Genomic DNA, 17,618 nt, shown 5'->3' with positions numbered 1-17,618 from the left:
TTTCTCTTTCTGACTTACTTCACACTGAACACTAGGCTCTAGGTTCATTTACCTCATTGGAACTGACTCAAATGTGTTCCTTTTTATGGCTGAGTAATATTCCATTGTATATGGATACCACAACTTCTGTATCCCAATATTAATCAAAGCCTGAACTTGAATTCAGGCCCCTGCAGAGGAAGAGTGAAAGCAGCCCACCCTCCTCCACCCCCCAGGAGGTAGGCAGAGAAGAAAGGTCCTTACTGCATGGGTCCTTTGGTCCTTTCTGAGCTCACTTCCTGCTCTTGAAAGCTTTGTCTTTCTTTTGTGGAGCACTTCAAGGGCCATTTTGTAGGACCCCAGATAAACCCTCATGTGTACTTCCTCCAAGAAAACACCAAATCTCTTGTCCCAGCAGTGGGTGAAAGTGAGAAGTGTTAATTGCTCAGTCACGTTCTATGATTTGCAACCCCACGGACACTCTGTGGAATTCTCCAGGCAAGAATGCTAGAGTGGGTAGCCATTCCCTTCTACAGGGGATCTTCCTGACCCAGGGATTGAACCAAGGTCTCCTGCATTCCAGGCAGATCCTTTTCCATCTGAGCCACCAGGGAAGCTCCTAGCAGTGGGGGCTGCAGGCTAATATCAGCCTGTAATCATCTCCTGACTCCGTCACTGAAACCGTCAGGCATACCCTCACTCCCTCTGGATTCTCAGGACAAGAGCTGGATCTCAGATTACAACATCCTAAACTGCAGGCACGTTCATCTCGGGCTCCCCAGGAACCCCACTTAAGCACCCCTAACCCAGATTTGAGTAGTGGGTACAACATGTGCTTATAACACAGAGTTCTGAAGCTATAGCCTCCTCCTCCAGATCCTGTTTGTCTGCTTTTTCATCTCTTTATATTCTCAATCCAGTGGATCAGGAAAGTCTTGCAGCTGGCTCTCCAGGATTTCTCTGAAATCCTGCATTTTGCACATTGTCCCAGGCTTGCTTTGGTGCCTCTGGCTTAGAGGCAGACCACTTTGTCATGCTGAAGTGAACTGAAGTCGCTCAGTCGTGTCCGACTCTTTGCGACCCCCTGAACTGCAGCCTACCAGGCTCCTCCATCCATGGGCTTTTCCAGGTAAGAGTTCTGGAGTGTGTTGCCATTTCCTTCTCCAGAGGATCTTTCCAAGCCAGGGATTGAACCCAGGTCTCCCAAATAGTAGGCAGATACTTTATCATCTGAGCCATCAGGGAGGTCCCCTGTCATGCTGAGCGACCTGCATAGTAGCCTGTGGAATGGGCTGTCAGATCTCACAGGCTCTGTTTTGAGACCTTAAGTAAGTGTGTTAACCTCTTCAAACCGCAGGTGCCGTGTGAATTACTAACTCAGATTGTGAGGATTAAATGACAGATACCTGTCAAGGTCTTAGTGCCTGGCATATAGGAAGTGCTCCCTGGTACCCGTTATCCAGTTTAGTGCAGCTGAAACTCTGTCCGTCTTGGCTGCCCTGTTTAAAGCTTCATTTGCTGATGGGTAGCCAGCTGGAGGTTGGGGGGGGGGGGGCTCCGTCACTGCTGCTTCTTGGAGAAACATTTCTCTGGCTCAGCCAATTCCTTGTCTAGAAGCTTCCACGGACGGTCCCATTAAGAAATGCTCACAAAAGCAGGGTCACCAGAGCTAACAGAATTAAGCAAGTTATCAGGCAGTAGAAAATGCAGTTAGATTTGCATCTGTGAAGCAGATGGCCGGCACAACATGATTGAATTAGTTGTATTATGTTGGGGGAAATTAATTTGTCACTTTATGTTTTTTTCTTTTGTTTTTTTTAAAAAAGAGAGAGATGTGATTTTGTTATCTCTGGCAGAAGTGATTTGTAGAAAGAGTTTATCCTTTAATGGAAAACATGGGATATGCAGTAGGACCTTGAAAAACCCTTGTCTTGTAATTGTCTGTTAGTTGGTACAATTATGTAGAATGTAGCCCAGAAAAACAGAAATGCTGCCACCTACTGCTGGTGAAAGCTGGCGTGTGTTTCCAATCATAGGAAGGATGGTTCTTTCCCCTCTTAAAAATCTCAAATCATGGGACCACTGTGAATTAAATGCACTTTGGAGACTTTTTTACTTACTGAAGATCTTAGGATATGGTGTATCCTAATTTATGTTGTTTATTACAATGTCTCACATCATATTTTGATCTGGTAAACTTGAGAGAACCTCAGGCATTTTGATTCCTCCTTTTAAAGGTGAGGAAGAATCAAATGCAAAATCTTTTTTTTTTTTTAAGAACAAATGGGATCCTTTGAGTTGGGGCCCAGGGTTGTTAACTGGGAGATTCCCAACGCATTCTTTGGGCACAAATAGTTCTTTCATGGCCCCTTTGAAAGGATCAAAGTAAAACCTGGAGTTTTGAATGGCTCCCTTTTTTTGTTAAGTCCTTTTATCCTTAACAGTTACTAATGAGCATTCTAGGAAATTCACCCTTGCGGGAAGTTTCTTGTATATAATAAGGAGAGTATAGATTTTCTATACATGGCATACATGTATAGTGCGTGAGTGTGTATAAATTATGTTTCTGAAATTTTGTGATCCAAAGTTTCACTTTATCGTTCAGTCGCTAAGTTGTGTCTGACTCTTGCGAACCCATGGACTGTAGCCTGTTAGGCTCCTCTGCCCATGGGATTCTCCAGGCAGAATACTGGAGTGGGTTACCATTTCCTTCTCCAGAGGGTCTTCCTGATCCAGGCATCAAACCCAGGTCTACCAGCACTGCAGGCAGATTCTTTACCCACTGAGCTATGAGGGAAGAAGCCCCAGGCTTAACTTTAGGCAAGGCATTCTGCCCTTGACACGGCTAAATCCATAGTCTATCCATGGGTATTTCAAAGTTCAGTTTTCAAACCTGGCTGCATACTATAGTCAGTTGTGGAGCCTTGAATTTTATCTTCTTACATAAACTTTTAAAGTAGATTTTAATTTTCAGAAAAGCTGGGAAGATAGTACAGAGGCTTGCCACATACTCCACACCCAGTTTCTCCTGCTTTTAACAATATATCACTATAGTACGTTTGCCGCAATTAATGAACCAACATTAAAACATTATCATTAAAGTCTGTATTTTATTCAGATTTCTTAAGGTTTTTTCTTTTTCTTTTTTTTTTTAATTTGATGTCTTTTATTTGTTCCAGGACCCCATCCAGGACACGTTATTACATTTAGTTGCCATGTCTCCTTAGGCTTTTCTTGGCTATGACACTTTCTCAAACTTTCCTTGTTTTGGGTGACCCTGACAGTTTTGAGGGGTACTGGTGAAATATTTGGTAAAGGGGCCCCTCCCAGTTGAGATCATTCTGATGCTTTTCTCATGGTGAGACCCAAACTGTGGGTTTTGGGGAGAAAGATCACAGAGGTCAAGGGCCACTCTCACCACCCTGTATCAGGGTACCTGCTGTCAACATGACTGACAGGTGTAGATGTTGCCTTTGCTCATCCTTCTGGGTGGGTCTTTGTCGGGTTTTCCAAAAAGTTACTCTTCCCCACCCTTTCCATATTGTTCTCTTTGTGCAGCCCACACTTAAAAGGAGGGCCAGTTCATGTTGCACCCCCTTGAGAGCAGAATATTGACATAAGTTATTTGTAATTCTCTTTGCATGGGAGATTTTTCTCTTCTCTCCATTCATTTATTTATTTATTCAGTCTTTTATTTCTCAGGCTTCCTTGGAGCCTCAGATGGTAAAGAATCTGCCTGCAATGTGAGAGGCCTGAGTTCAATCCCTGGGTCTAGAAGATCCCCTGGAGAAGGGAATGGCTACCCACTCCAGTATTCTTCCCTGGAGAATTCCACGGACACACGCAGGTGGACTCATGGCTATTTGTTTATTACTTTGTGTTTTAATCCAATACTTCCTTACTCTTGTTGGTCAGTTGTTCCAGCATTGGCCGATAGGTGCTTTCATTTAGCTCCTGTGTCCTGGTGACAAACCCCGTCGATGTGTTTTTGGTGCAGGGACATATCCTTCCTTTCTGGCACTATAATATACTCCAGGCCTATCCTGAATATTTTCTGTTGCATTCCGAGATAATCAGCCATTTCTCCAAGGAACCCTGGCTCCTTATATTGTAGGTAAACGGTATGAGAAACCAGGATATGGACACTATGTGCTTGTTGCTATTGGGATATCTTTGGTTTTAGATCCTTTAGAAACAAGGAAATCAATGTGTGCCTACTAACCCATGTGTCTATAGATACTGTATCTAAGTTAAGATAAACATTCGTTTATAACAAGGAGAAGGCAATGGCAACCCACTCCAGTACTCTTGCCTGGAGAATCCCATAGGCAGCGGAGCCTGGTAGGCTGCAGTCCATGGGGTCGCTAAGAGTCAGACACGACTGAGCGACTTCACTTTCACTTTTCACTTTCATGCATTGGCGAAGGAAATGGCAACCCACTCCACTGTTCTTGCCTGGAGAATCCCAGGGATGGGGGAGCCTGGTGGGCTGCCATCTACGGGGTCGCACAGAGTTGGACACGACTGAATCGACTTAGCAGCAGCAGCAGCGGCAGTTTATAGCAATATAATATTGATATATAGGTCAGTATGTAGTTGTGTTTTTTAATTTAAATTAATTTATTTATTTAAATTCGGTGCTAATTACTTTATAATATTGTAGTGGTTTTTGGCATACATTGACATGAATCAGCTGTGAGGGTACATGTGTCCCCCATCCTGAACCCCCCTCCCACCTCCCTCCCAATCCCATCCCTCTGGGTCATCCCAATACACTGGCCCTGAGCACCCTGTCTCATGCATCATACCTGGGCTGGCAATCTGTTTCACATATGATAATATACATGTTTCAATGCTATTCTCTCAGATCATCCCACCCTTGGCCTTCTCCCACAGAGTCCAAAAGACTGTTTTTTACATCCGTGTCTCTTTTGACGTCTCGCATATAGGATCATCATTACCATCTTTCTAAATTCCACATATATGTGTTAGTATACTGTATTGGTGTTTTTCTTTCTGATTTACTTCGCTCTGTGTAATAGGCTCCAGTTTCATCCACCTCATTAGAACTGATTCAAATGCATTCTTCTTAATGGCTGAGTAATACTCCATTGTGTATATGTACCACAGTTTTCTCATCCATTCGTCTGCTGATGGACATCTAGGTTGCTTCCATGTCCTGGCTATTGTAAACAGATGCAGTTGTACTGAAACTCTAAACTGTTATTTAGTTTATAAACTAAAAATAGTTTATAATTTATATAGAGCTTCCAATTCAAATCAATTACCACATGGATCATTTTAGCCTTCCTCCCTTGCTTATCTGAAACCTCCCACTCCAGCAGTGAGAAATCCCTGTGAAACTTATTAAACACACTTGTGCCTGGGCCCCATGTCCTGAGATTGATTTAGATGCCTACCTGGGATCCAGGCATCTGTATTTTAATAAACTCTAGACGGGTCCAATTTTTCCATTATAGGCTCATGTGCCATGCACTCATCTTTATAGCATTTGCCCTCTGAATCTTTTTTTAAATTTTTTGTTGACATCTTTATTTGATTAATGCCTGTCACTCCCTCAAGACAAGAAGCTCCAATGTCTGTTTTGATCTTCATTCTATCCCCAATAAGTGTGAGTGTGTGTGTATATATAATACATTATATATATATATATATAAGTGACATGTTAAGTCACTTCAGTCATGTCTGACTCTTTCCGACCCTATGGAGTGTAGCCTGCCAGATTCCTCTGTCCATGGGATTCTCCAGGCAAGGGTACTATAGTGGGTCTTTGATAAATATTTGTTGAATGAATGAGTAAAATTACATACAGCATGATTGAGGAGAAAAAGAAGTGATTTATTGAACCCTTCCTGCATGCCAAACGCCCTTCTAGATGCTTTAGAAATATAGCTCATTTTGGAGACTTGAACTGGGTCCGACTGAATGGGAATCGCACCCTTTCTGTCAAGGAACCATAGGAGGTGCCTGGTCTGCTTTGCATGTCACTGGAGCTCCCACTGGCCTGCGTGCAGCTGTGTGGGTGGCCCAGGAGCAGGCCAGAGGGGGAGAAACGGCAGCACCCATTTAGAGCCTCACCAGTTCTCCATTAGGAAATTGACTCCTATTTGGTTTGGGGAGGGGGTGTTTTTTCCTGCCTTTTCATGCTTACAATGAAGGTGACATTGATTTACAATTCAGTGGGTTGAAGCAGGGAAGGGAGACTTCCATGGGTGGAAAAGATCAATTAAATGATTATCCCAGCTGCCACACACTAATGCCTTTCTTACTGAAATTTAGAATCCAGGAAGCAGAAGGCTGCCGCATTTAGCCTTTTACAGGAAATCTAATTGCCAACTTTGTGATGCCAAGGTTTATTAAATTGGGAAGAGTTGATCTTAGCAACTGGCATTTCAGGCATTACGGAAAGCTTCCCACTGGCCACTTGGAATTCTAAATGACTTCCTCTATTTCTTTTTAAGTGCTTTTGCTGAAGTTTTAGGAATTTAACACTTTTGTGACTCATATCTTTCTGTTATTTGGGAGTGGGGGGTGTTCCAGGGTGCTGGGGCTTAAAACTCAGCATGAAGTCAAAAATAGTGTTCCTACTATGTGCTAGGCACTGGGCCGGTGGCTGGGGATTCCAGCCAGGGGCAAAACCACAGATTTCTGACTTTTTAAAGTTCTCCACCTGGAATGCTCGTCCTCTAGATCAGTGGGTCCCAAACCGCAGTTGCATGAGAACCGCTGGGACCCAACCTCAGCGTCTCTGACTCAGGAGGCCTGGAGTGGGCCCTGAGAAGCTGCATTTCTGACTGGTTCCCAGGTGATGCTGATACTGCTGGTCTGGGACAACTGCTGCCCTGAGTCTTTGCAGGATCGCTGCCGTTTTGCCGTTATGTCTTTATTCAATGTCAGTTCCTTAGGGAGGCCGTTCGTGAGTTCCCTGCCGTAGCGTCACTCTATCTGTCACCATTCAGGCTCTATTGCTTTTTTTTTTTTTTTGGCTGCGCCTTGAGGCTTGCTGGATCTTAGTTCTCAGACCAGAGATTGAACACATGCCCCTAGCAGTGGAAGCACAAAGTCCTCCCCACTGGACTCTCAGGGAATTCCCATCTCTGTGTTTTCTTTATAGCATTCTTTATAGCATTGTTCTCTGATATTAACTTGCTGATTAGTTTATTGTCGTATGTCTCTTCCCAGTTCTTGCCCTCCGTAGAAAAAAGCCCCATAGAGTATTCTTACTGCTGCCTCCTCCCAACCTAGAGGGGGTACCTGCTGCAGAGTATGTGCTCGGTAAGTACTTGAATGAATGAAGTAATTATCCAATACAAGCTAGTGAGTCTTTGGAAAGCGGGGCATAGGATGCCATGGGAGTGTAACAGATAGCCCTCAGGTGGGGAAAGACATTTCATTGCATCCTACACAGAGCAGTTTCTGCACATGGCCTTAATATTTGCTTCAGACACCGCACACCAACATTTTGCTGCAAAGTTGTAGGCTGTGGGGTCAGTTGGGAGACTGGTAGGCCACTTTAGATTTGCTTAATTTTTCCATAGCCTTTTTATGGTTGTGTCCCCACTGAAAACAGGTGATCTGAAGAGCAGGTCAGGACTGAGTCTAATAGGGAATCTGAGCACAGAAGGTTTGGTGAGCTCCCAGGTCTCAGTTGCTGAACTTAGCAGGAAGTGAGCTGTGCCTGAAAACCTTGTAGGGACCTTCCTCCTGAAGCCTCCGCTTATTGAAATCTGGAATCTGAGGGCTCTGTGCATGCCCAGTAGCCTTTTCAAAAACCTCTGCAAAGTTAAATGAAGGCTCACGCTTTTCCTTTGCAGGAGCAAGATCTCTGGGTAGAAACATGCAGATTTCTGTCTATCAGCCTTTTAGAAGAGATGGAAAGGCAGGCATGCTTGTGCCTCCTTTGACAAAAACAATGTCAGGAAGAAGACGACACACCCAACGGTACAACGCAACTAATGGTTTAGATAAAGGTTTTCGAACCCCCTCTGCAAAAGCTGAAGCATCAGGCTTCTTCCCTTGTGCTGCCCAGTTCAAGTGAGGTTTGTTCAACCCTCGGCCTTTGCCAGGCCTTTGCCAGGCCTGGGGCAAGTCCCCAGGTTCGTGTGTCTGGGGCAGCAAAAGGAACTGTGATCTCTTTCCCTTGAGTGTGTCATGAAAATAGAAACACAGTCTGATTATTTTGGAGGGCAAAGTGCATGCTGTGGGGGAACAGGAGGGGGGGACGAATGGCCGCAGGATGGGGCTGAGGGCCAGCGGGCCGCCCAGAGCGTTGGGGTAACACAAGTGGCCGCTATTCAGGAGGTGGCCTGTGTAAGAAAATCTGACCACAGCAGGAGCGTGACTTCAGCTAAAATTAACCTTCGCGGCTTCACGCGCCTCCGCAGTGCTTTGAACTAGACACCCTGGGCGGGCGCAGGACCTGGACTGCAGGGACTGTGGGCTGTGGGTCGAGCCATGCCTATAAGCATCAACTTGTGGGTTCCTGCCCGGGGCCAGAGTCGGGAGTCCTGCGACCATTATAAAGTGGTAAGGCACCTGGAGGGCCACTGGCGGGGGCCCTGGGGAGAGGTGATGAAGTCTGTTTGCATCTGGGCTTGTGTTTAGAGACAGTTCTAGTTTGTTTTTTGTGCCAGCTGGGACCAGGAGCACTTTCATCTGCAGAACGCTTCGCTAAGCGAGCTGTCACCTTGCTGTCGTCTTGCACTTCCTGTGTCCTCACGGGGTGAGGACCCGTGGTGTATTTTTAGAGCAGGTGGGGAAGAATCTGTCTAGAGGTTGTTGATGGCCTGAAAAAGATAACAGTTGCCTAAACCAAATGGAACAGCCCCGGGGCTGGGATTGGCGGGGGCGGCCCGGGGAGGTTGAATATGCAAACAGGTGTGGCAGGCCTAGGTCTGTTTTCTCACTTGTGGGTCTCAGCAGGTGCAAACCAGGAGTGAGACTGACCTCTGTTAAGTGGCTGAAGAGTTATAAGGGAGTACTCAGGGGCTTCCCTGTAGAAAGGATCTGTCTGGGAAGCGTTCACTCCTTCTGTAAGAGTGGGAATGGCCTGGGCAGGATACCGCTGACCTCCGCCAGCCCTGGTCGGGCAACCCGGACAGGCTCTTTCAAGCCAGATGGCACTTGCCTTCTGTGACTTTCCACCGATCCTGGGGACTCCGTTTGGGAGCTTGCAACACAAAGCGAAAAGGCAAAATGTACTTCTTTTCCTTTCTGCCTCCTTCACCCTTAGACCATTAATGTGACCTTCAGGCTGATGGCCACCCTGATGCTTGTGGCCAAGGGGTTCTTGGGTAGATAATCAGACTGGTCACTTGGCTATGTTTCCCTTAGTCTGCAAATGATGGTGTAGTTTATTGTCCTCTCCTCCAACCCAGCTTTGTGGGCAACATTATGTTATAATATAGTAAGGACTTATTTTCTGGGACTGTGTTTTCCTTATTTGTTTCATGATTACCGTGTGTACCTGACCTTGGAATGCCTGATTGTAAAATGTGTAAGTCCGCAACATGTTTGCTTAGATCAGCAAGTAGTCTGTACCTTCCTTTACGTGCAAGGGTATGAATGAAGTTGGCATGAACGATGGAGGAAAAATCTCCCTGCGTGAAGCTATCTTCTGATGCAACTTGGAGGCCATTTTTGGTATGAGCTGCTCTGTGGAGCCTTCCAGGTATTTTTTAGCTCCTTCCGCGGCCTCCCTCCTCCGGGCGTGTTGGCTCATTAGAGGCCGAGCCCTGCTGGTACATTGGAAACCATTGTGTCTTTTGCTTTAGAGATCTAACCACACCCAGGCCAAGCGTGATTGATGGGAGTGTCTTTGGGTTATTATTTTTATAGTGACTTTTCAGCTCCAGGACCTAGGCCCACTGCCCCAGGGAAGAGATTTCTTTTGAGGTAGGATGTTAAAAATAGACATTTCAGTAGGAGGAAGCTGTGGTATGTGGTTCTGAGCATCAGTGACACTTCTCACATGTTGCATGGGGATTTCCATCCCCTGCTGAGTCTGGCAGGACAGATGCAGAATTCGAATCCCGACTTTCTTAGGAAGAGGATCCCCTCCCCTTCCATCCTAGAACTTCTTCCCATCACAGCCAGCCCATGACCTGGCCTGGTGTTTGTTCCTGCCGAGCCACATCTCGATGGCTGGGCTGAGTGAGGACACCTGGGCTGACGTGCTGGTGCTCTGATCGGCTCAGCTCTCCCGTTCCTCATCTATCAAGTGGGGAGAAGCAATGTGGCAGTCTCCCCTTTTCCCTAGAATTGGGGCGGGGGGGTGGCTCAGGTTAGACTGTCTCTACAGAAGAGCTTTCTGAACTGTAAGCACCGCAGGTGGGAGGCAGTGGCTGAGCTGTAGTTAGGACTTTATTCTTCTTCTTGAGATGAATCAATTGGGGCTTTCTTCTAGGACTTTGTAGAATAAATAGTATCTTTGTGCAAATCATTCTTTTGTGCTCTGGGCCAGGTTGGCCCCTTCTTTCCTGGGGGCCAGCTTGGTATCTGGTAGTCTTCCTAGTGAAAGCCTATTATAGAAATACAAAACAGAGAAACCCCAAGACTCCCCAGGCCTGAGAGCTCTGACATCTGGGCTGGAGAGGAGCCCAGGGCACAACGACCACTTCCACTGTGGCCAAGTCTCTTGGCCATGGAGTTGCTCAGAAAGGAAGGAGACTCCTACTAAATAGAGACTGAGCAGGGCAGCGTGTCCTGGGGCGGAGCAACGCCAGCCGCTGCTGGGAACTGCCTGCCTCCAGAGACTTTTAAAGCCTTTGTCACACAACTTTCCCACAAGTGGCACCACGCTGTCTTTGCCAGGCCTCTCTGCCCAATGGGATGCTGCTCTCTGATAGTTTTTGAGGATGCCAGACCTTCTAAGGTTCCCCTGTGAGCCCCTGGACCTTCTTTGATAAGCATTGTCATCCCTCCTTGGGTACTTGTGTGCATGGGCTCAGAGGGGCTGTACATTTTTCTCATCAATTCTTAATATAAGTTCAGGAGACCTGGGTTGGGAAGATCCCCTGGAGGAGGGCATGGCAACCCACTCCAGTATTCTTGCCTGGAGAATCCCCACGGACAGAGGAGCCTGGCGGGCTATAGTCCACAGGGTCGCAAAACTTTGGACATGACTGAGCGACTAAGCGTGCACACACGCGCTTGGTACCACTGTCTCCATTTTACTGGTGAAGAAACTGAACTTGCCTTTAAGTGACTTGCCTAGATTTGGGTACATGCAGAGGTGCAGCCAGGATTTGCTGTCAGATCTGGCCTCACCCTCGTAACCACAGCACATCATTTTCTCCTCGTCACTAACATAAAATTCAAAAAATTTGCGGATGTTGTCTTTATCCTGTGCCAACCATAAACCTGCTTGGAAGTGAGCAAGGAGCAAGGAGACGTGGTACCCCCTTTATTTTCCAGGGCCGCTCAGCTGTTACCCTGCTCCCTTTCTCTAGGTGGAACCAGAGGAGAACCCCATCACTTTCCTTTGTCCTCGCCTCCAGTCGCAGCCCCTGATGCAAGAAAGGAGCCTGCCCCCACCTCCGTGTATGGGGTCTTTTCTGGATCTGCTTTGCCCTGATGAATCAGTGTGCTTTGGCTCTTGAATCTCAAGAAACCTGACCTAGGGGAAATCCTTCAACTATCATCCACTGCTCAGGTTTCCTGGGTACAGGAGCATCCTTAAATAATTACCAAGAATGCGCACAGTTTGTCCTGCGGCTCGTGAGTTTTAATGAACAATGTATTGTTTATATAAGCTGCTCACCTGCAGTGATCTGATTGGCCCTGAAAAATCTTTTTTAACATTCAAAGAAAGCCTCTCTCCCAAATTTGCCAGTGTAATCGCCTTTCCCTGTATCCGTATCCTGACAGTAAAGCATTCATGACTCTGTTGGGAATGTAAATGTTAGCTGGGAACAGTGACTCACCAGGCCATCCCTGGCAGAGTTGCGTACCTGGGACCTCAGAAGCCTTGTGAAATGGAGTGGAACACTAGTCAGGTGAGTTTTGATCGCCAGGGTCAGGCTGAGACAGGGCCAGGGCCCAGTGCCTAGGCACTGGGAGCTTTGTGAGCTGAGCCAGCTGGGACACCTTGGTGGGTGGTAAAGTCAGTGTGGGGAGCAGGAAGGGGCAGGGCAGCTTGTGGACCATAAATATTTGGGAGACCAAAGCCAGAATCCAAGAGACTGTTGTTCAGGAGAGGATGAGGCAGCCAAGAGGGCCTGTCAGCCAGCATTCCTGGAGTGAGTGCCTGTCCACGAACACCCTGTTCCATGCCGCACAGGGCTACGGAGAGCTGGCCGTCCACCCACTTGGCCCTGTGGACAAAGCTCTTCACTCTTGAATACGAGTCACCTAATCGCGGCTCTCTCCTGTCCTGTCACCCACTGAGACAGAGAACTTGGCACCTCTAGGCCTCCCTAAGAAGGATTCCACTTGCCCTAGAAAGCCCTGGTAAGAATACAGATTTTTATTGAAGATTTCAAAGGGGAGAGTTTAGATCATGTACGACTTTGTCAAATGCCCCCTTGATCTTGTTTCCAGGGTTTCTTCCCTCCTCCCACCCATGCAGCTTCTCTGCTTCCCCGTCTGTCCAGCTGCAAACCTCTTCTCTCTCTCCCCCTGGATTCTTTCTTTCTGATGCTAAGCTTTTTAGCACTCACCTAAATTTGCACACTCATACCCACTATTTTACGTAACAAAAAACCCTCCACCTTCTTGTGGGGTAAAGGGGAGAAGGAAAAATAACGAATATCCCTCCCTACCTGTGTGTGCCTACTGGTGGTCAACAGGGCTCACGATTGAGCGGTAGCTCTTGCTGCTTTTCAAGGTCAGTCCTTCTACCGAGGCTGACCTCAGACTACCAAACAGAGCATCTCTGAATTGAGTTCGCAAGTTGTTTGCAGTTGTGTCCGACTCTGCAGCACACCAGGCTCCCGTCTTTCATTATCTCCTGGAGTTTGCTCAAACACATGTCCATTGAGTCCGTGGTGCCGTCCAATCATGTCATCCTCTCTTGCTGCCTTCTCTTCCTGCTCTCAATATTTCCCAGCAAGAAATGTGCATAATACTATTTTCCCTCATACAGATAGCAAGAGTCCTGGAGTGGGTTGTAATAGGGATATAATAGATGTAAATCACTTTAAGCATAAACAATAGTAAAATGTAGAAAGATAAATGGAAAGTGATGAGTTTTGAGTCTGACCACCTTTAAAAATTTAATTGTAAGTTTATATAATTTAATTTTAAAGTAAATATAATACTATTTATGTACAGGTCAGAAAGCCTGAGTGAATCTGTAATGACATACAGCGGATCTGTGTTAGCCTTGCAGCAGTGTGGAGGGATGGATGGATTACAAAGGGTTGCAAGGAAGTTCTTGGGGTTGGTGGAAATGTTTGTTATCTTGATTGTAGTGGTGATTTCATGGGTCTATAATGATCAGAATGCGTCAAATTGTACAGTTTAGATATATGCAGGTCATTATATGTAAATTAAATCTCAGTAAAATTAGAAAAAATTTTAAATTAAACAATTTTAGATGAGATATTTTCTTTTTTAAGATGTTCCATTTTCTAAGTTCAGCTTCATCATACAAAAGAGTACATTTTTATTTGCTTCGTGTATATTTTATTGTGATCTCATGGCTGATTTGACTGTATATGTTTAGGTCCATACAGAGCCGTATATTTAAGTTTGGGGATAACATAAAAGGGATTTAACTTAAATTACCCTCACTTTCTTCAACTATAAATTTAAGAGTTAGATCACTGGAGGTTCTTCTGTCACTGAAATTCTGTAGTTGTGATTATGGATGAATTAATTGGTCTCTTGGGATTCAGAATAGCCTAAGACAGCACTGTAGCGGGATCAGGAATAGCTACTGATGGAGATCAGGAAGGTCGCATCATTTCCTATTCATCCTTTCAGAGGATGTTTCGAGTAAATTTCAAGCTAATCTGGTAATGCAAAGTTGGACAACCAGAAAACGGTGTGGCCCAAAGGTGAAATCTCAGTCTTTGGTATCTTGTTTTTGATGCAACTGTAAATGGGATTGTTTTCTTAAATTTCTCTTTCTGATAATTCCTTTATCACTAATGGCTGGTTAACAACCAACTCACAGATTTCCTGAAAGTTTAACCAGTCAACTCTCCTGAGCTGGTGCAAGCCTGCTGTAGCATATTGTGTGTGTGTGTGTGTGTGTGTGTGTGTGTGTGTGTGTGTGTGTTTGCGCGTGTGTCTTTTTAAATAGTGCTTTAATATCCATGGTCAAGTGGGTCCTGCTACTATGTTGCTGGAAGTTCTCCCAGGGAAGTGTTACTTACCAGTGCCCATTCTATGCCTTGTGCGAAGACTGGTCTGAAAGATACATGGGTCACCATCTTGACTTAAGGGGCTTTATGTTATCGGCAGTGAAGGGGAACAGATTCGTTCATCCATCCCGTTTCCATCCGCCTGTCCATCCGAACATTCACCAGTCTACCCCTTTTTCTCTTCCATCCATCCACCCATTGACCCTGCAGTAAATCAGTAAGTTCTTGTTTATTGAGCTCCTGTAGTGAGTCAGGCATTGTGCTAGAGTTTCAAAGGTGTGGAAAACTTGTTCTCGACCCTGGAGAAGACCCTGTTGGACATGTGAACGGTTATAGTAGCCATGAAGACATGTGCAGGGTGCTTTTGGAGCCAGAGAAGAGGGAACAAAGAATTTCCTGATAGGAGTGAGACAGTGAGTTGGGAATGGCTTTACAGGGATTGACACTTGACTGGGCTTGTAAGACACCAAGTAAGCATTTGCCAGGTGGTGGGGAAGAGATGGCTCTGCTGGAGAGAGGATGGTGTGGGCAGAGGCACAAGGGCTGGGAGCTGGTACACAGGCATATTTAATTGTAGGTGCATTAGGAGTTCAGAGGAAGGAGAGAAGCCTGGCAGTCAGAGCTGGTTTCGAGAAAAGAGAATCCTGCTAAACGGAGGGATGTGGAAGGACACACCAGACCAGAAAACCCACGAGTGGGGACTGAAGGTTAACATGGCACAGAGCCCATGTGTGAGTGGCGTAGCAGAGGGATCTATGGGTCGGGGACATGGGGACAAGGCAGGAAAGGAAGCTAACATTTAAATGTTCTACCTATGTGTCAGGCACTGTGCTAAGCCCTTTGCAAACATTTTCATTTAGTCCTCACAATAGTCCTCATAGTAGATAATTATCCCATATTACAGATGTGGAAATTGAGGCTCAGAAAGTGGATTGCTCAAGTCACAAAGCATTGGCATACTGCCCAAATATGTGGGGTCCCTTAGATCTAACGTTTCACTTTATGCACTCAGCAGTCCTATGAAGAGGACACTGAGACTCAGGTTAAGCAACCTGCCAGAAGTTACCTAGGACTCCAAGGTAACTGGGCCCAGTGGAGCCAAAATCCTGGGGAGCCTGTGCTTAGGGAGCTAAACGGAGGCATTCTGGCAGGACAGAGGGCGACGAGAAACAATGGTTGGCATCCCCTTACCCGCAGCCTGCAGGTGAGGGGAACTGTGCAGGCTTGGAGGACCGGAAGGAGGCTGATGTTTAGAAGGTCGTTTCATGACCAGACTGGAAGGAGGTCTGTATTGTTAGCCAGGTTGTCACCAGCCCCTCAGATATGGCCACCCTGCCAGCCAGCTCTCAAAAGCTCTTGTTGAGTTTGGGAACGTTTCCTCTCCAAGAGTGTGCTTACCAGCTCCCCCTACTGGCAGCCCCGTCTCCTCCTCCCCTCGTGCCGGGCCTGCCTAGAGGGGCCTGGTTCCCATCACAGCCATACTTTGGAGAGAAAGTATCTCTAATCAGTCAGTAACTAATGAACACAGGAAGGGAGAGAAAATACTCCAGAAATTTCAAGTGGGCTCTGACATTTGGCTCTCTTGGAGATGCTAGACATCCTGGTCACAAGTTACTCAGATCTTCTAAGGTTGGAGTGGTTGAGAGGGAGTACAGCGGGGGGTTTATTTTGAAGCCTTTGGTGATAGGTCTTCATCCTTGCCTTGTCTGACTTTCCAGGGAGGCCCTTGGGAGATCTGGGTGCACATTTGAGGTGAGAGCTGGTAGCCTTAGGACCAGGCGGCCTGGGTCAAATGGAGCATCGCCTTTTATTAGCTGTGTGACCCTGTGTACATTTCTTAGCCTTTTAGAGCCTCTGTTTCCAGCCTGTAAAATGGGGATGATTCATTTAGTCCACAGGTATTTAGTGAGTCCCTGCTGTGTGCCAGGCACCATATTGGATGTTTTGGAAAAATTCAGTGAGCAAAATAAAGAATTTCTGTTCTCCTGCCGCTGTCACTCTGGTGTGGGAAGACGTTGTATTTGACAGGTATACAACGCCTGGCACTCAGCAGGTTCTCAACAGCAGCCCAGCTCCCCTTGTGCATAAGTGGTGGCAGTCAGCTAGGACATGAACGAGAAAGGACTGTGTGTCCTGTCGAGAGTGGTGCAGAGCAGCGCTCAGCCCAGGAGCATAGGGCGCAACCACGCCAGGGGCATCCCAGGCATCAAAGGTGACTCAGCCTAAGGTGTGGGGTGAGCAGGCACCTGCGCGCTCCTCCCCGAGATCTCGCCAGTGCCTCCCAACACGGTCGCCAGCCTGGTGTATTTTTCTAGAGGCACAGTTTCAAAACCTCCGGAGTTGCTGTGCACGCCCACCTGTGACTGGTTGGTGTTCCCGCAAGACAATGCCACCATTGTGTGGCTGTGGGCCCTTCCCCCGCAGCCCTGGCTCACTGCAGGCTGGAGGAACTGGGCGAGCTTACTCCTGAACGTTTCCCGTCTGGATACAGCCCAGCGGTGGTAACCCCTGTTGTACTGGCCTTCTTATTTTTGTGATAGTGACCCTGCTATGATGTTGGCTTTGTGCTTTGGTGACGTGGGAAAGTGTCAGCACCACTCCCCCCTCTTGGGTCCATTAGGCGTGAGTGACAAGCGGCCAGCTCTGTTCCCAGGGGCAGGAGCCAGGGACACTGAGGTAGCTGTTGTGCAACGAGCCTTGCTCTCTCTGCCTGCTTTTTCCATGCAGCATGACACTCGCCCGTCTGTGGCCAGCGGTTCCCGCGTGGGCCTCTGAGGGAAGCCAGAATCTCTGCTTTCGAAGGCTGCATTCTTGTGTGTGAAATCGGGAGAGTCATTTCCCCTCTCAGCCTCTGTTTTCTCATCTGTAACATGAGGGAAATGATACCTGCCTCACAATGAGTTGGGAACGAAAGGAATCCATTGTTGGGCAAGTGCTCACAGTCCATGGCATCGTCCTCATGGTAGTACTGACTGGCACCAACATGCTGTATGCCCTTGCTATGCGCTGGGCATTAGTAGATGTCCTCTTTGCAGTCTCACAAGAACCTGAATAGGGAATTGATCCATTTTACAGATGAGGAAATGAAGGCCCAGATATAGTGTAAGGAACTTGCCCGTGATAACTCTTGCAGCAAGTGGTTGAGGCATGTCTGAAACAAAAGCAGTCTGACTCTAAAAGGCACTCTCCTTTTATCAGCTCACTGTAGAATTTGGCTGATGGTAGTTAGCGTCTTACATAAGAGCGAGATCTAGCATAGGCAGCTGCTCCGGCAGGGTTTGCTCAACGCACTGTGGCATGCGTGTGGCT

General features: G+C 46.9%; 1 protein-coding gene across 11 annotated transcripts in view; it reads left to right on the top strand.

Annotated features, from left to right (window-relative positions):
• Positions 1-17,618, top strand: part of NAV2 (neuron navigator 2) — a 799,971-nt gene that overhangs the window by 483,605 nt on the left and 298,748 nt on the right. Inside the window, exon 1 of one of the 11 annotated variants that reach the window (XM_060403978.1) lies at positions 8,328-8,526. The exons of the other annotated variants lie outside the window; for them this stretch is intronic. Coding sequence (XP_060259961.1) covers positions 8,455-8,526 — 72 coding nt within the window. The 5' untranslated portion in view covers positions 8,328-8,454. Of the gene's footprint in view, positions 1-8,327; positions 8,527-17,618 lie in introns of those variants that run through there. 11 annotated transcript variants of the gene reach the window in all.

This window comes from Ovis aries, chromosome 21 (genome assembly GCF_016772045.2).
Source record: "Ovis aries strain OAR_USU_Benz2616 breed Rambouillet chromosome 21, ARS-UI_Ramb_v3.0, whole genome shotgun sequence".
In the NCBI taxonomy this organism is placed as follows: domain Eukaryota; kingdom Metazoa; phylum Chordata; class Mammalia; order Artiodactyla; family Bovidae; genus Ovis; species Ovis aries.
The sequence above is the reverse complement of the archived record's forward strand: the minus strand, read 5'-3'. Positions and strand labels throughout refer to the sequence as shown.